We start from the raw sequence: 27,859 nt of genomic DNA, 5'->3' as shown, positions 1-27,859 counted from the left end.
TCAGCTGTGCCTTATGTCTTGTCTTTATTCTCTGAAATACACATTGTATGATGCGATACAGTGATGGAAATACACTTTAAAATAAAGTAAGTGTTCATTTGTGAACATGGCAGTATTACCAAAAATCAATATTCTCAGGCAGGCCAGCTGCCATTAACACACCAGTAATAAACCAACATCAAAAATGGTGATAAAATAAAGTGCATAACACAAACACTGAACAGTGCAAAACAGTGAAATAAGTGCAAACAAGTGGAATCAGTGCAAACAAAACTTCTGTGTGTCCCCAGCTGCCCATTCTCCTTTCCCTTTCTAGCTTGTTTAGTTTGCACTTGGTGCTACTGCACGGGGCTGGAGGACTGCAGTAGTGTGGAGGACGGCTGGGGGTACATTTGCCCTGCCCAACTAGCATTCAGTCCTGGTTGCATGGGCCACCCAACCATGGTATTATCTAATGCATTCCTGGTCTGCAGGGCATGGTAGCATGGAGGGCACGAAGGACATAGTGTGGGTGAGGCAGGAGCCTGAAGTCTTGTGACTATTGACGCAAGCAGCCTCTCAAACAGGTCTTTCTGCTGCATTCTATCTTCCTCCCTCAAGGGCCTTTCTTGCTCCACAAACTGTGCTGCAAGTCTCTCCTCATATGCTGCAATTCTCTCCTTGTGCTCTGCAACCTGTTGGTGTCTTTCCATCTGTTGTGAATCCTTTTCCCTTTGGTATTGTTCCTGCTGCCAGGCCCTTCCAGGATGTCCACCGTAAGTTCATCATGGCAATGCTTCCTCTTTCACCACTTGTGACTGTTAGAAATCCCAGGCGCTTACTAGACTGTGGCTGGGCTGCTGAGGTTGAAGGGCCTGAAAGCAGACATCAAACAGTACACTATCGTTTCAGTACTTCAAAAAAGCTTTGGTGCATCCTCAGAAAAAGTGTCTGTGGAATATCAAGGCCAAAATTAATCTGTTTGTAAAACTCAGCTCCAGTATATTCTCAGCGGAATGCTTTGATTCCTCAGAAACTCCATGGACGCAACTCAGTTAAGCAGAGTGAAAAGAGCGGACACACAATGGTAAGATGTAATTTTAAAATGCTGTATGTTTAAAAAATGCAGACGACTGTAGCTTGGGGGTTTGTCAGTGCTTTCAGGCACTCCACATTCTGCAGGATTTAACAATCCTGGAGGGTCCTGAATGAAGGAGACATTCTAGTATCTAGTCCAGGGGTTCTCAAACTTCATTGCACCTTCTGACAACAACATTTACTACACGATCCCAGGAGTGGGGACCAAACCCTCCTGAGCCCCACAGTCCTGGGCGGGGTGGGGGGGCAGAAGCCTGAATCTCTCAGCCCCAGGGCCAAAGATGAAGCTCAAGGGCTTCAGCCCCAAGCAGGGGGCCTGTAACCTGAGCTCCACCACCCTGAGCTGATGCCCTTGGGCTTTGGCTGTAGGGCTTGAGGTTTGGCTTTGGCCCTGGGCCCCAGCAAGTCTAGGCCAGCCCTGGCGACCCCATTAAAATGGGCTCTTGACTCACTTTGGGGTCCCAGCCCAGAGTTTGAGAACTGCTGATCTAGTCCATGCCACTAGTGGCAAGTCACCAGTGTATGCCACATATTTTCAAGCTTATTGTGACTGAGCAACACATCTATGAGTGGTGTGAGCTGGTGTCCTATAAAGGTGGGCCTGGAAAATATGCTCTTCCCCTATCTGGAGTTCCTATTATAGGAAAAGTTTGCAGCTATCACCATCAGAGATTGGGTCACAATTCATAGGAGGAATCAACAGGATGCTAATTTAGCATCCACATGGATTACTGCCTCCTTATTACTTATGATACAGCCTACTCTAATGACATCGACCTATGGACTACATGTAAGCCCACACAATAATACAGACTCTCATAAAACTGAACAGACAGCCCCCCCCCTTCCCTGGCAATTTCTTGACTACATACAATCCCCTGCCGTATTTTGGCCACTAATTTCATCACCCATGCACTACATTTCCCTGTACATTTTACTGGTTACAGGCGGCTTCCTATGCTGTGTTGTGGCTGATTTGTACGGTGTGATGTACTAAAGGGAAAGAAATAAACGGTTCTTACTTTTAACTTCCCAGCACATCTCTGTAAGAATGTGTGAGTATCTAGTAAAAATTTAATCTTAAATGCTTGTTTAATTGTTTGCGCTTTCCGGTCTCCATTCTGAATTCACCACATGGGGCTGAATTACACCTTGATGCCAAGATGCTGGCATGCATTTTGCCATTAGTGGACACGTACAGCTACCCACAACTTGTAATAAAAATTGCACTGGGTCATAACCCAGAAACCCCTCTTATGGGCATATCAACACCAACAAATGTGGAGCCAAACACTTACCAAGCTCCGGGGCTACATTCTGCATCTTCTGCTTCTGCTGCCAGTTCCACGGCAGGCTGCTCCTACGGGGGGTGGGGAGGTGGGGGGTGCAGGGTGTCAATAAACAGCTCCTCTGAGTATGGATCCAGAATGTGCTGTGTCTGCTCTGGAGGCAAAACCTCTTCGGGGACTGGTATGAGCACCAGTCACCAGATCTGGCGTCTGCTGGCTCCCCTCCAGCATTATACTAGATTTGGGGGTCAGAAGGCTGCCATCCCAGCTGACCAGCCTATCGTGAACTGCTGGGGGCTCAGTACCCAGCACCCTGTCAAAGTCCTTCTTAAAGAGACAGGATGACGGGGAGTTACCAGAGGTGTGCATTTTCACCCCTGGCTTTCCGGTAGTCATTCGTCAGCTGTTTAATCTGCTCCCTTTATGGTCATCACTCCGCTGAATCCCAGCACTGTCTGCTTATTTCTTGGTACACACCGTCATTTCTGGGATTCTTACTGGAGTGGAACATCTTGCTTGCCTCACGCCACAGATCTACCAGAAGCTGATTTTGGGCCTATGACCAGGTAGCAGTGCGCTTGACAAGGACTTCTGTTCAGTGGCCATAGCTTATGCAGGAGATGGTTCACTCCCTTTGTACTTCAGCAATCAGAATAAAATGGAAGGGTTAAGTGCTGAGCAGCTGAACTTGAACCAGGGGACTGCTTCCGCTTTCTGGGCGTTGATTGGCTAGTCTTGAGATAGAAAGGCTAGGAACAAGGGATTGTGGGACCGCGTTGGCGGACTCTCAGGATGCGAGTTTGGCAGATTGGTGCCCGAACTGCATCCACGCTGCAAAATGGTACAATTTGGATGGGACTCAGGCCCATCTTAGGGCATGGATGCTGAGGGCTTGCTGGCTGAGGTCAGACGCATTTCTGTGCAGACAGAAGGAAGGTATGGCTTGAGCCTGAGTTTACACTACAGTCTAGACACACCCATAATTCATCTAGACCCTCCTTCCGCATCAGTGCAAGATTCTGTAGACTGGGAGGAGGGGGGAGTTAACATTTTTAAAGGCACCTTAGCGATCTAGAAGCCTAAGTCCTATTTTCAAAAGTGACTTAAGCACTTCTGTTCCTAAGTCCCATTTACTTTCAATGTGACTTAGGCGCCTAAGGGCTCGATGTTCAAACATACCTAGGCACCTAGATAGGTTTCTAGTGAATTTACAAAAGCACCTAAGCAGGTTAGGGACCTAACACCCACGGACTTTCACTTAACAGTTTTGAAAATTCTACCCTAGGTCTAAAATAATGTTTTATCTTATCTGCAGCTGAGCAACACTTGCAACAAGACCTCAAACCAGCAGCCCTGGACAAGTTATATAATTGCATAACTGATCTCCCTGTTAAAAATATTTTCCGTCCATATAATCTAAACATTCCCGTTCTCAGTTTTAGGCCTCCCATTTTGCACTGTGGTGTACATAGTTTTTTCCATTCTTCTGCCTGGTTCTCTCACAAGTATTTTTTCAGGTGGGGTGCCTTAGCAGCACTGAGAACCTGACCAGAAACTTGCCCACAGCAGCTGCATTTGATGTGTGTATAAACAGTCACAGTCATAAATTATATGATTTGTAAATTGTTTGAGAGGGTAGTGGAAGCAGCACTAATTAGTTTGTACTGGCCAGCTATAAAATCAGTCAGCTGATCAGTATTGTTCTTGTCCCACAGTTAGAGAGAAAGGTGACCATGGGCTGTATATTATTATTCAACCAGCTACACATTGCGCATCCTGATTACAGTTAAATCTGCCACCCCACCTTTGCCATATGCATGAACCTTAAGGACCCACCAGTTAATCCGTTTTGGGTGTTTTATGCCATCAGCATTGCCCCATTTCCTGAGCTAACAGAGAACCTGCAGGAGCTACTGTGCCAGGGGCAGAATGGAGAGTCTGTGGCGACTGGAACGTGGAGCTGCATATCTGCTCTCACACCAAGAATCTTGACGGTTGTATTTTGCCTTGTAGTGTTATTCCCCAGGTGTCCTGTGCTGCTGTTATCTACATTAAATCCAATACCAGGGGTAATTTGCCTGTTTATATCCATTTTTATGCGATTTCTCCTTGGATTCCCTTCTAATTATCTGTCAACTGACAACCTGGTATTCCTGAGGAATGAAAGGACACGGCCCATTGGATTTATCTTGAGGGCTATGCCAGCTGAATTACGAACAACGTCAGCCAACCACCTACAGGTTAATCCATAGCTTCCTCTCATACTACAAAACTTTTTGTCTTTCACACTCTAACTACATTTCTTATTCCCACTGCTTGTCTCTTCATGATCTGAATGTCACACCACCTCTTCCCACCCTCCCCAGTTTGGGTGCAGTGAGATAGACTCATGATAAAAATCACTCACGCTCTAATAGCAGGGTTTTGAAGAAAGGAAAGGGAGAGCACATTGTGACTACCTAATACAGGCAGATATAAATGCTATGCATCTTTATTCTCCCACAAGCTACATGCAATAAAGACAATATGTATTTTGGTTGCAGCTATTTCTTCTTTCCCCCTCCTTCCTCATCTCTTAAATCACGGATGATGAAGTGACAGAAATTAGGAGGCAGAATTAACAGCAACTATCAGAGCAGCTGACGTTGACCATAAGCAGGATTTACTTAGGGACTCCCTTGGGCCCCCACATCCCATGCAAGCTCTGCAGCTCAGAGGCTGACCCAATCTCCCTGTCAAGTACAGGGATATGAGGGGGAGGAAACAACCTGCAATCTGAATGACTTTCTGTCCACTGAGCCAGCCAGCTCCAATGATATCAGTGAAGTTATTCAAGAGTTAAATTTGGCCCCCATGTCTTTTGTAGCATCTAAAATAAAACAACTGAACCTTCCCCCTAAATGGTGAGTCTATTAATCTTTGGAATGGAAGGAATTAAAAAAATAATGAAGCCTAAGATTCCAGTTGGATGATCCTGAGGAATATGAGCAAAGGCACATCAAATGGAAATCCCAATCTGTTGTTCAGAGGAATACACTGCCTCATCTGTAACAAACACTTTGGCAAGGCCTACCTGGGGAAACTGTGTGTTAGCAAAGAAAAGACCCTTTAAGAAACCAGTGATCTGCAAGTAGAGCCGGTGGTTATCCTCTGGATTTTCTGAGGTGCAGCCTGCGAACACTGAGCTGAAAATTGAAACAAATTATATTTAATTTCCAGTCTCCTGTCTCCTCCTGCTCGCTTCTTTTCCTTTTTATTTATTTACAAACCTTAATTATTTTCAGGATTAATAAAATAAAAGCAAACAACTGAACAATGGGGATATCATTACACAATAAAATGATACAAATATAGAAATGTGATACACGAAACAATTATCAAAACAAAAAAATTCAGAGATACATGTATGTGGTAGATGTGATATTATTCCAGCAGAAAAATGTACACTAATTATAATACAAAGTAACAGTCATATTTATCTGGCAGCCTAAATGTTTTATTGCATCACCTTGTTCAAATTAAGTCCTTTTATTTTTTATGTTACATTTTGAGTGAATGAGACAGCTTTATGTTGTCATAAAAGTTGACTGAGAATATCAACTATCAACAGCCACACTGTGGCCATATGCTGGACAACTTCCCCGGCAGGCTCTGCCAATCTTGAACCTGACTTCCAGCCTTGCATCTTCTCCTGAGCTCCCACAGAGCTCTGCCAATGCACATAGCAAATCTTTTTTATTCTGGGCCTGAGTTGCTTGAAACCACAGACTGACAAAAAGACCCAATTGTTATAAGTAGGAGCTGGCTAGGGACATGTGCAGATGGGGCACTAACTCAGTGTGCCTGAATGCTTCCCCTAATTTTTTAAAAAACCATCACTTGTTGTTTAACTGGTACACATTTAATTCAGTTTTATTATATATTTGTGTGTGTTTTGGTTAACAATCTAAAAGGACTGATTCTCACTTACACTGCTCAAGCAGTGTGAAGTGGAGTTTTAGTTAAGTGCAAATCACTCCTCACATGTTAAAGGACCTTCTAAACTGGACTTCTAAATGGACAATTACCATTTCCTAAACTTACAACTTGCAGGGAGAGAAAATCCCACCCAAGACAAAACCTGCAGCGAAAGTACTTCAGAGCTGAGTCACCACATGGATTTTCTATTAAGAAATACAATCCTTGCCTTTGCTAGGGCTACTGGCTGAGATCAAGAGTGATGACATGATCTTAGCCTCTCCTGATGGACTATACACAGCCCTTGCACAGGGAACTTGATGTAATAGATCTTTCCTTTCTCTGATGTTACTATTCAGGTCAAACTATATTTCTGCTGTGTAAGATATTTGTTATTATATTAGAATACTAAAAAAGGGTGAAGGAGACTAGTCTAAAAAGTAGGGCTGTCAAGTGATTAAAAAAATTAATTGCGATTAATCACACTGTTAAATAATAGAATACCATTTATTAAAATATTTGTGGATGTGTTCTACATTTTCAAATATTTTAATTTCAATTAAAACACATAATACAAAGTGTACAGTGCTCAATTTATATTTTTATTACAAGTATTTGCACTGTAAAAAAACAAATAAATTGTATTTTTCAATTCACCTAATACAAGTACTGTAGTGCAATCACTTTATCGTGAAAGTTGAACTTACAAATGTAGAATTAAGTACAAAAAAACTGCATTTAAAAATAAAACAATGTAAAATTTTAGAGCCTGCAAGTCCACTCAGTCCTGCTTCTTGTTCAGCCAACCGCTCAGACAAACAAGTTTGTTTATATTTTCAGGAAATAATGCTGTCCACTTCTTGTTTACAATGTCACCTGAAAGTGAGAACAGGTGTTCTCATGGCACTGTTGTAGCTGGCGTCGCAAGATATTTACGTGCCAGATGTGCTAAAAAGTCGTATGTCCCTTCATGCTTCAACCACCATTCCAGGGGACACGCGTCCATGTTGATGACAGGTTCTGCTCGATAACAATCCAAAGCAGTGCGGCCTGACGCATATTCATTTTCATTATCTGAGTCAGATGCCACCAGCAGAAGGTTGATTTTCCTTTTTGGTGGTTCGGGTTCCATAGTTTCCGCACTGGATTGTTGCTCTTTCAAAACTTCTGAAAGCATGCTCCACGCTTCGTTCCTCTCAGATTTTGGAAGGCACTTCAGATTCTAAAACCTTGGGTCAAGTGCTCTAGCTATCTTTAGAAATCTCACATTAGTACCTTCTTTGCATTTTGTGAAATCTGCAGTGAAAGTGTTCTTAAAATGAACATGTGCTGGATCATCATCCAAGACTGCTATAACATGAAATATATCGCAGAATGCAGGTAAAACAGAGCAGGGGACATACAATTCTCCCACAAGGAGTTCAGTCACAAATTTAATTAACACATTCTTTTTTTAACGAGCGTCATCAGCATGGAAGCATGTCCTGTGGAATGGTGGTCGAAGCATGAAGGGACATACGAATGTTTAGCATATCTGGCACATAAATACCTTGCAATTCCAGCTACAAAAGTACCATGCAAATACCTGTTCTCACTTTCTGGTGACGTAAATAAGAAGAGGGCAGCATTATCTCCTGTAAATGTAAACAAACTTGTTTGTCTGAGCGATTGGCTGAACAAGAAGTAGGACTGAGTAAACTTGTAGGCTCTGAAGTTTTATATTATTTTGTTTTTTAGTGGTTATGTAGCAATAAAATATCTGTATTTGTAAGTTGCACTTTCATGACAAAGATTACACTACAGTACTTCTATGAGGTGAATTGAAAAATACTATTTATTATTTTTACAGTGCAAATACTTGAAATAATATACACTTTGATTTCAATTACAACACAGAATATATATGAAAATGTCTAAAATCCTAAATATTTAATAAATATCAATTAGTATTCTATTGTTTAACAGTGCCATTAAAACTGCGATTAATTGCAATTAATTTTTTAAATAGTGATTAATTTTTTCCAGTTAATCGCATGAGTTAACTGTGATTAATCGACAGTCCTACTAAAAGACTTTTTTTTGTTCCACTGAAGGAGAACGCAGTTCAAAATTAGCTAACTTATCCAGAGGACATCTCCTGGACTCTTTACATCTTGTGAGGGGAACAACAGACAGCTTTAGGAATCCTACTTTACGACAGTGGAGAAGACTACACATGCTGATGAAGAAAATCAAAAAGATCCCATATCTACTACTAATTGGGCATTCTTCAGATTAACACAGAGGGTACTTTCCATTCTAATGTAAAATGTCTATTAAATACAAGCTTACCAATTATTACACCTTAACAAATGGTATGATCATGAGCAAGTTGCTGTAAGCAGTTGTCTTTAACAGACCTAAGGGAGGAGGACATAAATATGGAAGCTGCCTTATTAATGTGCATCAAAGGACAAGGATGCTGGCTAGCAAATTGGGTGTGTTTATAATTACCCTGGACTGGACATTGCTTGTTGAGTCTCATTTCTGTCAAGGAAACCAGCAGCAACATCAAATGCATCTTCAAATAGTATCTACCAAAGAAAATATTTTAGATGTCAAAACTATCAGACATCCTGCACAATGTTACCCAGTCTATGACAGTTTTCAATAATTAAATCTTTCTTCCCCTTAGACAGTATGCTTATTTTCTAGACTGGACCAATAATATATTGTAAAGGCAGAAATAAATTACTTTCATTACTACACAATGGGGCAAAAGGTCCATCAGTTCCATCTAGACTCAGTTTCCAGGAATTGGATTTGGGCCGATGGTTTACAAATACCTCAATGAAAAGCAGGGATTATACAAGTGCTTCCCAGACTATTTTGCTAGCCGTTTTACTGATGTGCTCAGCCAAAGATCTCAGCTGTATCAACCAGTGCCCACACAAGCTCATTCAGCTGTGTGCTCTAGCTTGTAATGAAGCTTGGGTTGCTCCAAATTCCAACACTGCATTGTAGAATTCCATGAGATCATCCACCCACCCTGCTATGTTAGTTGTTACTCCTGGTGTACATGTAACCCTCCAATACCATTTTGTAAGTAGGTCAGTTACATGAATGACCTAACTTCCTTCCAATTGAGAGGACTTATTGCTGAAATGCACTTATGCATTAAAGGTAAATACTACTAAAATACCACAAAAAAGTACCCAACCTTTCTTTGAGCAGCTGAGCACTCAAACACCATTTCAACAAATGTTTACAATCGATTACCTTCTGCTTATTCTCTTTAAAAAATTCCAGCCATCACGTGATCACTGGATTGGCAGTTTCAATTGCACAATTGACTATCACTGGAGTGAGGATGCTGCCGTATGAAAGTTAAGTCCAGTTTTATTACCCTCTGTTATAAAACACTATTATAAAGAAAACCCTTAAGATCTGGGAGCTGATCCTTGGGTCCAGCATAGCTGTGTTCTAAGCAGGGCTTGTGAGGCGAAGGTAGGTGTATGTCATCTTTATCCTTACGCCCCCTGATAGATATGGCCATTTCCTGCAATATCTTTGGGATTAATTTTATGTATCATTATGGGCCAGGGATTGTATGTAATTCCCTGGGGGACGGTGATCACAGCCCTTCAGGAACTAAGAACAGTGGGGGTGATTAGGCAATTTCACTCAGGCTATAACATCTCTTGAGAAGTCCCACCACCAGAGAGGCCCACATACACTGGTTAAGACTGGATTCTCCAGAGGCCAACAAAGGATGGACTTTTGGACATATGGCCTGAGTTTAAACTGATTCGGCCTGCTTTCTGATCTAGCAAATGGACAGGATCTTCTGTCCAAGGGCATCCCCAATCCTTCCTGAGAACGGCTGGAAGGACTTTGGCCTCCTGAGACCCCACAAGACTAGTAAGCTTGTAGTATGCATATAGGAACTTTTGCTGAGAAAGAGGGGTGTGGTAACTTATTATAGTGGGACATTTCTCTGAGGAGAAAGCAAAGCACTGGTGATGGCCTGTTTTTAGTTAGTCTGGCTTGGTGGGAATCACACAGTGCAGGCAGGGGACTGTGCAGCATGGAAAACCGCCAGTCAGGAGGGAGAGAGATGTGGGTCTTCAACCAAGAGAGGTGACGCCTGAGGAGCAGAGAGCCTACAGTGCGTGCATGGGTGGCGGGTATCACAGGCCAGGGCTAAGTCTTCCCAAACGGCCTGGTGTGGCCCTGCCCACACTCCACCCCCATACCGCCTCTGGCTTCCTGCCCTTCCCCTGACCTGGGGCTAGGGTAGCCTGTGGCTGGGAACGATGTTCACGCTGCCTGGTGCTCTAGGGCTGGGGCACTGGGGATGGGGGCGCAGGGGCTGCGCCATTCGCCCTGTGCTCCAGAGCTGGGGCCGTGCCACCCACCCGCGACTCCGGGGCTGCTTGGGTGGCCCAGGGCTGGGGTGGAAGGGCCAGTGGCCACGGTGGGGGAGGGGCAGGGCCGGGGGCTAGCCTCCCCCAACGGTTGGTTCATGTGCTGCCCATGAGTGTGTGGCCTTGTTACACTACAGAGGGGGAATATGAGTGCAGTTGCCCTGAACTCTGATGCCCCTCTCCCTCTCTCATAAGTTGGAGCAAACGTAACCATTACCTACAGACAGAGTCCTCACTTCAGTGCAGATCAGCAGTACTACTGCCATTAAAAGCCCAGTGTACTTAGGGATACCTTAGCAAAACTGAAAAACTGGCAGCCACAGGAGAGCAATGTTTGGGATCTGCTGAGAAGTAAGAAAGAATTCAATGTAAACACTTACCGCCATGCTGTTAATGATACTCACTTGTATATTATGCTGTTTATGGAAAGTTTTCAGTAAAGTAATGTGTTACCCTTTAAGAGTTGCACGCTCTTAGTGTAGCTAGCAACTGTTCTGTGGTTTGGAACTTCTGAAGCAAGAAGCCTAGTAGTAATTGCCACCTACCTCCTCTGGAGTGGATACCAATGAACCACTGGGTTCCTGACTATTAGCTCTGCTGTTCCTCACACTACCTTCAGTGCAGACTGCCTTGGGATCTGGCAGTATATTTTGTCTCTGACTACAGTACTGCAAGACGCTGTCTCTCCTTTCCTCTGGCAGATTCTGCCATAGGTGGGAAACAGCTGTGGAGACCACAGGAAGAGTGACCTCTTCAGTGCACACAATCCCATTCTCAACCAGCAGGTCCACCGTCTGTTTATAAAAATACAGGTACCTGTAACAAGAGGAAGGGAGACATCTCTTAAAAACAGCTTACAGTGGGGCAGCCTAGCGGTTAGACCAGCAAGCGATTGGGTAATAAGTCTTAGATTCTATTCCAACCAATGCTGCTGACTCAGAGTGGGACCTTACATAATTACTATTGTTAATACAGGTGGGGCTGGAAGCACCACTTGTTATTAAGGTTGCCCAATATTCACTATTATAAGACACTGTTTTCAGCTGCTGCTTACTTTGTCAAATTTTAACTGGGCTGAAATTTTCCATGCTGCGTGTCTGCTTCAGGCTGAATTTTTGGAAAATTTCAGTCAAAACAATTCAGCTGTTTCTGAGAACAAGACTAGGGAAAAATACATTGTTTTGGCCATGTTAAAAAATTCTGGCAACTTTTTTCTTTGAAAGACTCTAGTCCCTTTGTGCTTTGGAGCAGGGGCGTGAAATTTGGCAAGGTCTGGCCTTTGCCATCTCCATGAAAATATGCCCAAATCTGGCTAAGTTATGAGTCTCGGTAGGGAATCAGATGTTAGCAGCTAACTTCCCTGAAGATACCATCCACACTGGGCATGCTCCAGTCCAGGGTTGAGCAGGATTTTCCCTGCTATTGCAGCTGTGGGCTGCTGCAGGCTCTGCTGTGTCCAAATCTGGGCACTAGAACTGAGAGCAGGAAGCCTGCCTCTCTTGTGTGCTCATTGATGGCTTAAGCTGTGTGTAGGAGGAAACAACCTTATTCCCATGCAGAGGGGACAAGAGCTGGACCTGTGGGAGGAGCAGGAGGAGAACACTGGGACAAAGAGCATGGGAGAGGGAACTGGAACTGGATGTTGGTGGGACGGGGGGAAACTAGGATTTGCTGGGTAAGGAGACTGCAGCTCGCTAGACAAGGAGACCGGGAACTGAGGAAGAAAATGGAGGATAAGGTGGGAGCCAGTAGGCGATTGGGTGGGCGGGGTGGGAGGGGAGGGAGACTGAGATCAGAGGAGCAAGGGGGAGGCTGGGCTGGGATACTGGGACTGAGAACCAGCTGTTCAATCTTTTAAAAATTGTTATTTTCATGAGCCAAGATTGTAAAGCTTGAGGGAAAAAACCCATCAAAACCTAAGACCAGCAGTGTTCAATCATTCAACTGTCTGAGGTTGTTCCACTGTTCCTGAAGGTAGCAGTACTTATAGCGGCTTTACAATTTTGGGGTCTTTTCACATAATTTGTTATGCTCTTAGAAAATGCTGGTTTGCCAGCCCTGTAGACTGACGGGTATAATAGCTCCCAAAGAGGTGTTCTTTAACCAAACCAAGAGGTACCAGTCTACAGATGAAAGGGAGTTCAGTTTCCATGTCCCTTCGATCCTTGATGTTTTTGCTTAGACTGCCAATAAGATGGTCACTTAACAGGGTGGTTGTTTGGACACCTGTCTACTGGAATCTGAAATAACACCACCAAACTCATTTCATGTAGGCACAGGGATGAGACATACTACGGTGATGAACTCGGTGTAGATGTCTAGATAGATTAGAGAGACATAAGCACTGAACAGCCACCTGTTGGTAGCAACTTTCAGTGACTATTCACCTGAGCTGAATTTGAATGAGGGTTAAAGAAGGAATTGACTATATTATTATTATGTATTGCAATAGTTATAAGAATCCAGTGGGCTAAAAGCCAAGTCTTTAGGTGACCAACACTTGTATGCCACCACCTGGCAGAACTGTGGTCAACGCACTGTAAACCCTGGGAGACTAGACACCACTGGAAGTGCCACCCATTGAAGACCCAATTGGCGGCACCCCTCGTGACCTCTGACTGGCCAAGGTATGCTATTTAAGCCTGAAGGAAGTTCCAGGAAGCCATTTGTGTAACAAGGCAGATCTGACCTTCTACTGAGACAGCTCCTGCCTTGTTCTGGTGTCCTTGCCCTGTCCCTGCTCTGCTTCTGCCTTGGACTCAGCTCTGTTCCTGTCTGCCCTGACTCCAGATACCTTGTTCTGATTCTCGGCTCTGATTCCTGGCTCTGACCCTTGGTTTAGTTTCCTTACTCATGCTCCGACCGCTAGGCTCGAAGGCCCACATCCTGGTTCCTGACAGATTACTTCTGACCCCTCTGTGGACGATGCCCCATTAACAACAAGGAGAGGGCAGGTCTCCAGTTGCCTAGCACAGGGGTTCTGAACCTTTTTCTTTTTGAGGCCCCCCCAACATGCTATGAAAACTCCACACCCCCCCTGTGCTACAACAACTTTTTTCTGCATATAAAAGCCAGGGCCAGTGTTAGGGGATAGCAAGCAGGGCAGTTACCTGGGGCCCCATGCCACAGGGGCCCCTGCAAAGCTAAGTTGCTCAGGCTTTGGCTTCAGCCCTGGGTAGCGGAGCTTGGAGCCTCAGACTTCAGCCCCATGCAGTGGGGCTTCGGCTTTCTGCCCTGGGCCCCAGCAAGTATAATGACAGCCTAGCTTGGCAGTGCCCCCCTCGGAAACCTGCTCTCTGGTTGAGAACAATTGGCCTAGCATACCGTAGGAGGCACCAGATCTGCAGAAGTGGGTCATCCATCTCCAGACCAAGGCCCATGCTCTGCGGGCTTGGATGATGCAACTTTTGATAGAAAACCAAGCCCTCTGCAAACAAGTGGCCCACTTGCAAGAGGAGAATGCTGCCCTCTGGACACGAATGGTGGCCCCTCCATCTGAACATGGCCCTGAGGTGCCCCTACCTGAATGCTTGGATGGAAACTGCCAAAAATTCAGGAGACCCCTTAAACAGGGCCATCTACTTCTTATGCTCCATCCCTGGACCTACTCAATTTGTTGCCAGGCGAAGCATGGATCAGGCCTCTCCCTTGGTTAAGCAAAGTAGCGGGGGATAAGTGCATACTTCTGGACCTGAATTTTGAGTATTTGGTGATGCTGTTTCACTGGCTAATGCCCCCGCGACCTTTACACCTTTGTTAATGATGTGTTTAGGAACATTCTGGACCAGTATGTAGTCATCTACCTCAGTGACTTACTTATCTTTTTCAAAAAAACCATGAGCAGCACAAATGCCCTGACAAATATGTACTGAAGAGGCTGTGACAGCACAGCCTATATACAAAATTAGAGAATGGTATATTTGTCCAAACTGCCACAGAGTTTTCAGGGTACATCCTCTCCCCCGAAGGCATTAGGATGGACCCGTCATCATCATGAATAGGTCGGAATATGAACAAGAGGCTACTAGGCAGCTCTCCAACACCACTTTCTACAAGCCATTACCCTCTGATCCCACTGAGAGTTACCAAAAGAAACTACAGCATTTGCTCAAGAAACTCCATGAAAAAGCACAAGAACAAATCCGCACAGACACACCCCTGGAACCCCGACCTGGAGTATTCTATCTGCTACCCAAGATCCATAAACCTGGAAATCCTGGATGCCCCATCATCTCAGGCATTGGCACCCTGACAGCAGGATTGTCTGGCTATGTAGACTCCCTCCTTAGGCCCTACGCTACCAGCACTCCCAGCTACCTTTGAGACACCACTGACTTCCTGAGGAAACTACAATCCATCGGTGATCTTCCTAAAAACACCATCCTAGCCACTATGGATGTAGAAGCCCTCTACACCAACATTCCACACAAAGATGGACTACAAGCCGTCCGGAACAGCATCCCCGATAATGTTAGGCTAACCTGGTGGCTGAACTTTGTGACTTTGTCCTCACCCGTAACTATTTCACATGTGGGGACAATGTATACCTTCAAAACAGCGGCACTGCGATGGGTACCCGCATGGCCCCACAGTATGCCAACATTTTTATGGCTGACTTAGAACAACGCTTCCTCAGCTCTCGTCCCCTAATGCCCCTACTCTACTTGCGCTACATTGATGACATTTTCATCATCTGGACCCATGGAAAAGAAGCCCTTGAGGAATTCCACCATGATTTCAACAATTTCCATCCCACCATCAACCTCAGCCTGGACCAGTCCACACAAGAGATCCACTTCCTGGACACTACGGTGCTAATACGCGATGGTCACATAAACACCACCCTATATCGGAAACCTACTGACCGCTACTCCTACCTACATGCCTCTAGCTTTCATCCAGATCATACCACACGATCCATTGTCTACAGCCAAGCTCTACGATATAACCGCATTTGCTCCAACCCCTCAGACAGAGACAAACACCTACAAGATCTCTATCATGCATTCCTACAACTACAATACCCACCTGCTGAAGTGAAGAAACAGATTGACAGAGCCAGAAGAGTACCCAGAAGTCACTTACTACTGGACAGACCCAACAAAGAAAATAACAGAACGCCACTAGCCATCACCTTCAGCCCCCAACTAAAACCTCTCCAACACATCATCAAGGATCTACAACCTATCCTGAAGGACGACCCATCACTCTCACAGACCTTGGGAGACAGGCCAGTCCTTGCTTACAGACAGCACCCCAACCTGAAGCAAATACTCACCAGCAACCACACACCACACAACAGAACCACTAACCCAGGAACCTAGCCTTGCAACAAAGCCCGTTGCCAACTCTGTCCACATATCTATTCAGGGGACACCATCATAGGGCCTAATCACATCAGCCACACTATCAGAGGCTCGTTCACCTGCGCATCTACCAATGTGATATATGCCATCATGTGCCAGCAATGCCCCTCTGCCATGTACATTGGTCAAACTGGACAGTCTCTACGTAAAAAAAAGAAATGGACACAAATCAGACGTCAAGAATTATAACATTCAAAAACCAGTCGGAGAACACTTCAATCTCCCCGGTCACTCGATTACAGACCTGAGGGTGGCTATCCTTCAACAAAAAAAAACTTCAAAAACAGACTCCAATGAGAGACTGCTGAATTGGAATTAATTTGCAAACTGGATACAATTAACTTAGGCTTGAATAGAGACTGGGAATGGATGAGTCATTACACAAAGTAAAACTATTTCCCCATGTTATTTCTCCCCCTCCGACCCCACCCCCCACTGTTCCTCAGATGTTCTTGTTAACTGCTGGAAATAGCCTATTTTGCTTGTCACCATGAAAGGTTTTCCTTCTTCCCCCCCCTGCTGCTGGTGATGGCTCATTTTAAGTGATCACTCTCCCTACAGTGTGTATGATAAAACCCATTGTTTCATGTTCTCTGTATGTCTATATAAATCTCCCCACTGTATTTTCCACCAAATGCATCCGATGAAGTGAGCTGTAGCTCACGAAAGCTTATGCTCAAATAAATTTGTTAGTCTCTAAGGTGCCACAAGTACTCCTTTTCTTTTTCCAAAAAAAAAGGTGGAAGCCATTTGCAACTGGGCAGTACCCTGGAATACTCAGGAGATGCAACGCATCCTATGTTTTGCAAATTTTTATCAGAATTTTATGCCATATTTCTTGGGGCGAATAGCCCGCATGCCAGCCCGCTTCTGCAAAACCGCCAAACTTGTCTAGTCACTCAAGGCCCAGCACACCTCTGAACAGCTCAAGACCACAAATGATGTGAAGTCCATGCCATTTTGGATTCCAGATTGAAACAGGGCAGGCTATGGTACCACAAAGATTGGGGAGGCTGTGGCCACTAGGAGCAGTTCTGGGAATCTGCTAGTAATGTTCACACACCTGAACTTGGACAGAGCTTTCACAGCGACCACCCAGACTAGGGTGACCAGACAACAAATGTGAAAAATCGGGATGGGGATGGGAGATAATAGGAGCCTGTATAAGAGACAGACCCCAAAATCGGGACTGTCCCTGTAAAATTAGGACATCTGGTCACCCTAACCCCGACAAGCACAGGTGCTGACTTCCCCTCTGTCACGTGGGTGCTCGCTCCCCCCGCCCCAATTCCACCCTGTTCTCCCAAGTCCCCGCCCCTGCCCTGCTTCTTTACCGCCTCCTCCCCTGAGCGCGCCACATCCCCACTTCTTCCCCTCCCTCCTGGAAAGTCCTAAGTGCCGCCAAACAGCTGTTAGGCGGCGGGCAGGAAGCGCTGGGAGGGGGAGGAATGGGGACGTAGCACGCTCGGGGAAGGAGGAGGCAAGGAGTAGGTGGAGGCAGTTTCACTGCCGGTGGGTGCAGAGCACCCAATAATTTTTCCCTCTGGGTGCTCCAGCCCCGCAGCACCCACAGAGTTGGCACCTATGCAGAAAGCCTATGCAGAAGGCCCAACAATGCCCCAGGAGCACCTTAAAGGGTGGGGGGAGCGATATAAGGATCCAGTGAGCTAGAATACAGGTCTGGAGGGCACCTGATGACCAGTGCCTTCATTTCACCCCCCAGAAGCCATGGCAGAGCCATGATCAATGAGTTGCAAACCCTGGGAGACTAGGCACCACGGGAAGCATCGCCTATGGAAACTCTATTGGCAGCACCCCCTGTAACATCTGATTGGTTCAGACACACTATTTAAGCATGGAGGGAGTTCCAGAAACCTGTCTGTGCAACAAGGTAGATCCCTGACCTGCTGCTGAGACAGACCCTGCCTTGTTCCTGCATCCTTGCCTTGTTCCTGGTTCCTGTTTCCTCGCCCGGTCCCAGCCTTGCTCCTGCCTTGGACCCAGATCTGCTCTTGCCTTCTTTGACTCCAGATACCCTGGTTCTGGTGCTCTGCTCTGATTCCTGGCTCTGACTCTGGTTCGACCCTTGGCTCGGGCATCCAGCTTCTGACTCTCTGGTTCTGACCCTTGGTTCTGTTTCCCAGCTCCTGATTGCTAAGTGTGACTGCCCACAACCTAGTTCCTGACAGTAGTGACCGGAGGCCCCATCAAAGTCTAATCGTGCTAGGCACTGATAACATATATATGTATGCATCCACACCCTCAATGAGACAGTCTTTGCATCAAAAACATTAGTCTAAATCAGGGGTTCTCAAACTGTGGGTTGGGACCCCAAAGTGGGTTGCAACCCCATTTTAATGGGGTCACCAAGGCTGGTGTTGGGTCTGGGCCCCAGCAAGTCTGAAGCCCAAGCCCCATTGCTCAGTGCTAAGGTTACATGCCCCCACATCCAGGGCAGAAGCCCTTGGGCTTCCGCTTTGCCCTCCCCCGCCCTGCCTGGGGCGGCAGGGCTCGATCTTCAGTCTCCCCTCCTGGGGTCGCGTAGTAATTTTTGCTGTTAGAAGGGGGTCATGGTACAATGAAGTCTGAGAACCTCTGGTCTAAATAGATGAGGTAGGTGAATGGTGGGCAGGGAGAGAGAGGCATGGAGAGGTGAAGTGACTCGCCCAAGGTCACACAGCTGATCAGTGGCAGAACTAGGACTCTAATCCAGGTCTTCTGATTCCTACTACAGGTCCCTAGCCACCAAATCACATAGTATCTGCTCAAACAACCACGGACATTGAACCATCCAGACCACCGTATAATATTGTAATATGTTTCAAGTGTTTTTTTTATTTTATATGCACAATTTATACAGGGATATTTGATCCAAAGCACTTAAAAGTAGCTGCTGCTGGGGTTCAAATGGCATGGAAGCCTGCTATATAGTACTGTTCTGTGCCTCTGTTTCCCATCTACCCTTTGCCTATTATTGTGTGATTTAAGTGGAAGGAACTGTGTCCCTCACTATACCTTTGTCCAGTGCCTAACAGAATGATCCTGACTGGTAAGGAATGGCTGGTGTAGATTCTTATGAGTGGATGAACTAGGATCAGGCAGCTGTGTTAAAAACCTAAGTGTGAATCCTGGACCTCTAATCTCTTTTGAGGCTGGCAAGAATTGATAGCATTTTGGAGGGGATAGTACTTTGTGCTGCTACCAGCCCAGGATGACCAGTTTAGCTGACTTAGATGACAGACACAAATGCATCCGATGAAGTGAGCTGTAGCTCACGAAAGCTTATGCTCTAATAAATTTGTTAGTCTCTAAGGTGCCACAAGTACTCCTTTTCTTTTTGCGAATACAGACTAACACGGCTGCTAGACAGAAACAGTTATTCAAAATGGCTGTGATTCCGGGTGTTGAGTGGAAAACATGGCTACAGTATCACATTACTAAAGGGGTGAAGTTGTTCCTACTGCACAGATCACTGCTGGGCTGTGTCAGACAGGAGAGATCCCATGAGAAGGATTCAATATACAGCAGTTGTAATCTGCCATGAAACTTCAAGGTAAATGTCACAGATCCTAAATACTGCTGCAAAGGTCTTGCTCTGCATGTGTCAGTGAGGGAGGGGAAAGGGGAACCCATGAGGAGCGAATGACACTATTCCACAAAAATCTTTAACCAGCATATTTCAAGGTACTGTACACACTACCTGCCTACAAGCACTGTTTTTTTCTGATTCTTACAGAAGGAGTAAAGGATAATACTGTAGAATGAAAGCAGACGACTTGTGCCACACCTGCTGCCACAAGTGCATTCCCATTTTTATGAAACCATTATCAGCAACAACAGGAAATTTTATAAAAAGCCAATACAACATGACAGTGAGATCAGATTGCAGAAGGTTAAAGATTCAGAAAAGAACAGACACTTACATAGATAACAAGAATACTCAGAATTATCATAATTAATTATAACATTTTAGAAGGGATATTAACCTTTATGCTTCACGCTAGAATACTGACATACAGTACTTGAAAGAACGTTACATCTCTTTCCTGAGGATGGGGGACCCTCAGAGATTTTCAAAGACTTGTGAAACGGGAAGATGCCTGTGGCTGAATAGGGCTGGACATGCCAGTATTCAGGCTCCTAGTGCCAGCCAGGAGTGAGAGAATCAATTGAGAATCATGGAAGATGATCAGTTTCCCCACCAACAGGGGCTGAGATTGATATCTCTGCTGGTCTGGGGATCCTGGGACCCAAAGTCAGACCCCAGGAAAGCTACATGATATGCAGTGACAAAAATACTACACACTTATACTCCTACCGTTCAAACTCTATCAGATCAGGAGATGAAGTGGCTGGGGACTGGATAGGTCTTGGCTTCTCATCCTCTTCCACTGAGTTTTTTTCATATTCTTGAATCAAATACCAGACTGTAGAGCCACTCTCACTCATGGCATCTGAAGGGGATGCAGTACTGGAAAGAAAACACGGGACAAGGCCAAATGCATGGCTTCCCAACCAATTTAAAAACGGTCCCTGCCAGGAACACTTTGGCAGTCTCAATGATTCTTTTAGAGCTTGCTTTTTTTCTTTTTTTTTTTTTTTTTTGCTTTGCAGGGCTAATGAAAGCCCCTAAGCGGAGATGATCTACACAGGGAAAGAAAAGCAAATACATGCACTGACTGGGAACGAGACCAGCAACGTGCTCAGAGCTTACCTGCACTGAGCTGCTCTAAGGGTCCAATTTTAATAATTTTTTTCCTGCCTGCCAGGTAAAACCTCTTCATCTCAATCTGTGTATTTCCTTCCTTCACAGGGACAGACAACCTCTGCTCTGTAATATTTGCCAAGTACTTTGAGATGCTTTTCACTTTAGAAGCAAGTGCAAAGTATTATCATTTCTTGATCTGTGTGAGTCCTTACCAGTGATCGCTGAAGTACATCTTGACATATTCCTCCTTGACTTCCTCCAAGCTGGATGGGTTCCCATCCTCCAGATTGAAGGACTCTATTGTCAGCAGAAAGATAACTGTCACAGACTGGAGCATTTGGCATCTCATTCACCATCAGTCCCAATCAAAAAGAGTAATGGTGACAGTAATGGTCACACAGAGTTTTTGATTAGACAAAAATGATACCGGATGGGACATTCTGCCCTTCCTTATAACATGACCAGCTGTATTAGCAGTTTATGAGCACTGATATCTTCATAATGCTGGCCTTGTCAGTGAACTGATAACTTTGGTTTTCAGTAATAACAGCCAGTGAACCAAAGCCCATGTAACTACCAGTCAATACAATATTTTGTGGTTATTTTCTTTCTCTGAAGTATTAATATTTTGGGCTTTGGGGAGTCTTTCTGACACCACTTAAAACATGAAAAATGTGTTCAACAGCATTAAACCATCACCATGGAGTTCAAATCTCTACCACTGAAAACAGAAAACATACTTGATTTTTAGTTCTGGTTCCTAAGTCCTCAGTCAGGTGAGGAAGTAAGGAAATGGGGCTGGGAACATTGTAGAAGCAGCATATTCTGCCCTAGAGGAGGGAGAACCTCACACCACTCAACAGCAACTGATCCAGCTGATTAAAGGGTGTGACAGGTACTGAAGGGAGTCATATCGTACTGTCCTCATCCAGAAGAAAAAATGTGTTTGTTTCAGAGTGCTGGGACAGGCTAATGGAAAAGTATGTGTGGAGGACCCAACAAACCACAAAAACAAAAAACTATCAAACTCACCACTACTTGTCTTAAGCATTTCCCTTGGAGTAACTTCTTAATTAAAACTTCTAACTTTCTACATTTTTGTGAGGAAACCCGGAATGGGATTTCTGTCCCCCTCCTTCCCTACTTTTACCCCAGAATAGATTCTCTCAGTGCCCTCCAGTCCAAACTTGGACTCCAACTATGTTTGTGAATCAAGAAGCTGTACACTTAGGGCCAGATTGTGAGTTGAACTATGCACCTATGCAGAGAAGATAAGGGGAGGAAGAACTTCCCTTTGACTCTTTTGTTAATTAGCTGGATTTTGGGTGCATAGATGTAAGAAGGCACTCTATGCTGTACTGTCCCCTGGAATATGTGCGTGAGGAGTGGGAAAAGTTCCCCAGTCCACTGCCAGTGCAGATGAGCCAGCAATAAATGGGGTGGGGAGAGGAAAGGAGGAAGCAGCCTTAATTTGCTGCTGATGCAGGCCAGCAACAAACTACTATTTGAATCTGCCCTCCCTCATCCATCAGTTGAAGGGGGAAGCAGGGAAGAAATTGAGAGTCAGAGGAATATCTTTGAAGCACAGTGCTTCCTTGGGCTATTCCTGGATGATACATTTTATGCACTATCTCTTGCTTGGTGCTATGCCTAAAGGCACCCATCTTGCCTTTAATACTGGCTCAGCCACCTGGCTAGCTGTCCCTATTTAACAAGTAAATGAAAGGCAGGCCCAGGGAAACTTTTTCAGGTATATATTTCCATACAGTACCTTTCATCTTCAGCAAGGTACCCAAGGTTTGCTCCAGCTCCTGGATATAATTCTTAGCTTTACGCAAAACCTGACACTAAATACAAAGAGAAAACAGAACCAATCTTCCTGTGTTCTGATTGGACTGAAATTTTAACATGCCTTAAGTGTCTTTACATCTTTTCTTTTTGCTGACTAGCTATCTCCATGTCCCCCTAAAAACAATTAAGCAGCCCACTGCACTGATGAATGTGAAAAAAAGGAAGAAACCAAGAATCAAGGCAAATACAAATCAAGATTTTAATTTATATGCTATGCCTATTCACAAACAGGTTTGGGGTTTACTCTGACAATTCTCTACCGTCAACAATTCCTTTCTAGAATTCCTTCCTTTTGGAACTGTTTGCTCTTTGAGGCATATCTGTAAAATATCATGTACATCAATGGTGCTATATTTATTATGATTAATGATAATAATTACTGAATAATAAATTAATAATGAATAATAAAACATAATTGATATAATTTTATGCCTTATGGCTTACTGTTGGATGTTTTCTGACTGTAGGCATAAATTTTTCCTGATCATTTTCAGTGGGAACTATGTGAGGAGACCTCTTTAGCCAAATTCTGCTCTGTTACACTGATCTAAAACTGGAGTAACTTAACAGCAATTATTCCAGGTTTATACCAGTATAAATGAGAGGAGAATTTGTCCACTTGTGACTAAACACTCAGAGGATACAAGAAAGGATTAAACATTTGTATGGTTAATGAGAATGTTAAAGAGATTTTTTTTGTAGGGGATATAAACCCAATGCTTCAGGGCATAAACCAATCACTCACTGACAAGGATTAGGAAATGACTTCCTAAGTGTGCAGGCCCTTGAATAAATCCAATCTTCCTTTACCCAAAAGGATTATGGCTGTGATGTGATACTTTCAAAGGTAGCAGTGTAAAGCTGGGAAAAACCAATGGGACTCATCAAAGTTCTAAAAGGGAGTCAGAAGTCCTCCATTCCAAGCAACAATAAATGAAAGGTAAGTCTTGTTAGACAAAACAAAGAATCATGTTTTGGATTTAGCTTCTGAGACCAGGATGATTATTAGCTTCGGCTGCATCTCCATCAGAACTTAACAAGCAGAGCTCCTGCCTCACGCTAAGTTACAGTTAAAGAGTCCAAACAAGTGAAGTTCCTAAATAATAATACTTTGCACCTCTCAAGCACCTTCCATCTAAGGATTTCAAAGCTTTTTACAAGGACATACCCTTTTGAAATATGCATTACCATCCCCATTTCACGAACCAGGAAACTGAAGCACACATAACCTAAATGATTTATTGAAGGGAGTCAGTGGTAGAGCTAGGAACAGAACCCAAGACTCCTGATACCCTTTCCCGTGCCTTGAACACGATAACATTCTTCCTCCCTGGTAGCATTTAAGTGCCAAATTAGTGCTGTTTCACTTGTTTTTATATAGTCCATTTTGTTTAAACAATTTCTAAAACTAGTAAAACACCGGAAATGGTACAGCTTGATTTTTTATTTTTACATACTTTCCCAGTCCCTCTCCCCCATATAAATTAACTCATGAGGTTGAATGAACTACTTTCCCCTCTTTCTAACCACAACCTACTAGTTTTGATTTCACAGCTGTACGTCAAGGATGAAATTTAATCATGGGGTATTCCTTTACTAGCTTCCAAAATACTGCCATTATGAAGAAGCTCAAAATCTACAAAGCGGAGACGAGTCACATGATAAACCCTTGCCAGTAACAACAGAAGGCACTTAGTTTTCTTGTTCTGAAGAGAGTATTTATACAAGTTGAAGAGACACAGGGAAAGTTGCACATGATAAAATTACACTCATACATGAACCCCAAAAGATATTGTGATCAGAACGACTACTTCGGTTAACTACACTTTGTCTTTGCAAATATATATCCATAAACAAATAAGATTTTCTCCTTCATACCTTTGATGCTGAATTGTCTGACTGAGAAAACACAGTTTCCCGCAGGTTGTTGAAGAGTCCTGCCAACGTAGCCCGGTGTCGTGCCTGAGATAAGCGTCGTCTTGCCACTTGGGGCTCCAAATCTTGCAGATGTGTCAGGAACCCAGGAGTCACCCTGACATATGGGCTGCTACATTTGCCAGATGTCTCCATCAAAAGCTGCAATGGAACATTAAGTTTCAGTAAATAAATAAATGAATTAATTAAAAAGAACTTAAAAACAGAGCGAGTCTACAGTATGTTTGGTGGGCTGATGAACAAGTAAAGTTGAGAGTGCTGAAGCAGAACAATCCAGCTCATTTCCTGCAGGAGGTTATGAAGGGAATGTTAAATAGTTTTCTCTTCTCCCTGTGAAAGCAAACTATCAATATGTAGGTTTCAGAGTAGCAGCTGTGTTAGTCTATATTCCCAAAAAGAAAAGGAGTACTTGTGGCACCTTAGAGACTAACAAATTTATTAGAGCATAAGCTTTTGTGATCTACTCCGATGAAGTGAGCTGTAGCTCACGAAAGCTTATGTTCTAATAAATTTGTTAGTCTCTAAGGTGCCACAAGTACTCCTTTTCTTTTTATCAATATGTAGTAAACCCTGATCTACCACAGGGGTTCTCAAACTTAATTGCATCGTGACCCCCTTTCAACAATAAAAATTACTACATGACCCCAGGAGGGGGAACCAAAGCCTGAGACAGCTGGAGCCCAAGTGGGGAGGGGCCAAAGCTGAAGCCCAAGGACTTCAGTCCCAGGAGCCTGTAATCTGAGTCCTGACATCCAGGGCTAAAGCCCTTGGGCTTCAGCCCCAGGCGGTGGTGCTCAGGCCTCAGCTTCGGCCCTGGACCCCAGCAAGTCTAAGCCAGCCCTGGTGACCCTATTAATATGGAGTCATGACCCACTTTGGGGTCCCAACCCACAGTTTGAGAACTGCTGATCTACCACAATGGTGGGCTAGTTGTACAGTGTGGCTTGAAACACACTAAAAGTTAAGGCAGGCAGGCAGTTATTTCTTGCCCTGAAATGATGTGGTTAATCTTTTTCCATAACATACACTGGGCTCCATCTTGCAATGTGCTGAGTGCTCTCAATTCCCACTGAAGTCATTAGAAGACACAGTTCTTTGTGACATCATAATCATTTTCTCAGTCAAGTGGTATGTCACAGTAAATTATGATGTTAAGTGGGAGTGGGAGAATAAGCAATAGAAGCAGACCTTTTAAAGTCACCTAAATACCCTTTTAAGCTAAATGCTAGTAGTGAAGAAAAAAAGGAAAATACTGAAATTATATTAAACGGAAGCAGAAATGACTTTTTTATACTGTTATCTGCTTTTTAAAGGCCCAATTCAACTGCCATTGAAATCACTGGAAAAAAACCCAGTGATTTCAGTGAAAGCTGGAGCAGACCCTATGCTGGTAAAATAGAATAGTATAGTTTAAAATTGCATTAGGGTGGTCACAAATAATATTGACACATAGGAAATTATATTTAAGGTAATTGGTTTCCTTATGGAATAAATATCTGGTACATTGATTTTGTGTTGTACTACAGAATGGTATCCATGCTTTAATGTACACATTTATTATTTCTGATGTAATGAATTTGTATGAATTTCTCAATCATGGCAAAAGCCAGATAAATAAAAATTAATGTGTAATGAATATCAAATACTCAGTTCACATTTTCTTTTCCAGATACTATCAATGACTTCCACACATGGATTTAGGCACAGAAATAAGCATAATGAGGACATAACATATCCTCCAGAAAAAAGTCTGAATGCAATTACCCTGGAAATGTGAACTAGGCAATTTAATATGGCGCAATTCCTCAATCTTTACACAGGCAAAACTACTACACTATTGGCAGTCATTAGAAGTTTTCCCTCTCTAAATACTGCCAGATTGGAGCCATAATTAGCATACTTTCTGAGCAGTCTGTAAAGTACCAACCGCATCACGTGTTCATACCCCTGCATATTCTGTTCCTTAAAATCTCCTTCCATCTTTTAAATTATTTTAAAATAATATCATAAATTATGTATATGGTAATTTCTAAATTTCCACTCATTTAGGGGAAACTAGCTTGCCCTTGCCCTCACCCTTCCCTTAAATCTCTGGGTGAAGATCCTGATTCGAATCTTGATGACATTTTGTTATTATAGACGGGGGGGGGGGAGAGATTATTAATAATTATTTATTACCACTAATGGTTCCAGAGGTTCTGCAACTGAAAGAAAAAAATCAGATCAAACAGAACTGTCGCTGTAAAAAGCCTGAATTCGTCCTTCAGATACCCACAGAAAGAGACGTTTTAAAAAATCAAAGAGGGATTTTTTTTGTCCGCTCTTCAGATTATTTTAAATCATATAAATGCATAGCAAGAGCCCCCTAGGAACCGTTCACCAACAACCTTCGAACACTTCAGAGCTCTGGCTCCTCTTTTCTATGGCCTTTGTCCTTCCTTTTTGGGTCCTGCGCCGCTGTGTATACAGGCTCCAGCCTTTCTCTCATTTCTGTGCGCTCTGCCCCCTATTTCCCTGGGCTCGGTACTTCCTTCTATGGCTCAGTCCTTTCCTCCGGACGCTACCCCTTCACTATGAGCTCCGCCCCCCTTTCTATAGGGGCTGCCCCCTTCCTGGGAGCTCTGCCCCCCTTCCGTAGGTTCCGTCCCCCTTCTTGGCTCTGCTCCCGGTTTCCTCCCCAGCTCTCTTCAATTACAGACAGTCGGAGAGCGGCGGGAGGCCTCAGGCTTCTCTGCGGAGCATCCCTCCGGCCCGAGTGGCTCTATAGCCCGCCCATTCCCCGCCCGTCGTACCCACCGCCCGGCTCCTGCTGCGACTCCCCCAAGCCAGCTCGTTTGTGCTGCCGCCACGCCCCGGCAACACCGGCAGCACGTGGCAGGTAGCCAATCACAGCTCAGGAGGGAGCCTCCTCAGGCCAATAGGAAGGCGCCGGGGTCGGGCGAGAGAACGTTGACATTGTAGCGACTGCCTGAGAAGGCAACAAAAACGCGGGAAAGCGCCGGGGAGGGAGGTCGGAGGAGAAAGGGGAGGGGAGGAGGAGTCGAGGGGAGAGGGGGATCGGAGCAGAAAGGGGAGGAGGCAGGGGAAGGGAGGAGGTTGAGGAGCGGGTCTGAAGAGAGAGGGGCGAGAGGTAGGAGGAGGGGGTCAGAGGGGAAAGGGGATTGGAAGGGGGTCTGAAGAGAAAGGTGTAGGGGGGCAGGGGGAGGGGAAGGGTAATGAGGAGGGGTCTGTTGGAGTGTCTGCAGTAGTGGGGCGCAAAGTAGGGGTGTA

General features: G+C 44.5%; 1 protein-coding gene across 3 annotated transcripts; it reads right to left on the bottom strand.

Annotated features, from left to right (window-relative positions):
* Positions 1 to 27,372, bottom strand: STRA8 (stimulated by retinoic acid 8). Of its 3 annotated transcripts, none has more exons than XM_043491312.1 (10): positions 26,977 to 27,372; positions 24,533 to 24,730; positions 22,575 to 22,650; positions 21,016 to 21,103; positions 20,414 to 20,566; positions 11,275 to 11,545; positions 8,817 to 8,896; positions 5,440 to 5,551; positions 2,376 to 2,437; positions 1 to 854 (listed from the first exon to the last, which is right to left on the bottom strand). In XM_043491312.1, exons 2-10 carry the CDS (start codon positions 24,722 to 24,724, stop codon positions 821 to 823), a joined length of 1,068 nt encoding a protein of 355 aa, XP_043347247.1. In that variant the 5' UTR covers positions 24,725 to 24,730; positions 26,977 to 27,372; the 3' UTR covers positions 1 to 820. The 3 variants fall into 3 exon arrangements, with proteins under 3 accessions (XP_043347247.1, XP_038257525.1, XP_043347254.1); XM_038401597.2 differs by lacking the exon at positions 26,977 to 27,372 and adding an exon at positions 26,768 to 26,968 and having other exon boundaries at positions 21,016 to 21,100; XM_043491319.1 differs by lacking the exon at positions 26,977 to 27,372 and adding an exon at positions 26,354 to 26,720.
* Positions 27,373 to 27,859: the final 487 nt, after the last annotated feature.

Source organism: Dermochelys coriacea, chromosome 1, assembly GCF_009764565.3.
Source record: "Dermochelys coriacea isolate rDerCor1 chromosome 1, rDerCor1.pri.v4, whole genome shotgun sequence".
In the NCBI taxonomy this organism is placed as follows: Eukaryota; Metazoa; Chordata; order Testudines; family Dermochelyidae; genus Dermochelys; species Dermochelys coriacea.
Note: the sequence above shows the minus strand (reverse complement) of the source record. Positions and strands in the feature narration are given on the sequence as shown.

Excerpts from the sequence above, each read along its gene's own strand:
- STRA8 (XM_043491312.1), bottom strand. The coding sequence starts at position 24,724 with ATGGAGACATCTGGCAAATGTAGCAGCCCATATGTCAGGGTGACTCCT. Across the intron at positions 22,651-24,532 it reads CAGACAATTCAGCATCAAAG|TGTCAGGTTTTGCGTAAAGC; the intron begins GTATGAAGGAGA and ends CTTTGTATTTAG. Across the intron at positions 21,104-22,574 it reads TACCTTGCTGAAGATGAAAG|TAGAGTCCTTCAATCTGGAG; the intron begins GTACTGTATGGA and ends TTCTGCTGACAA.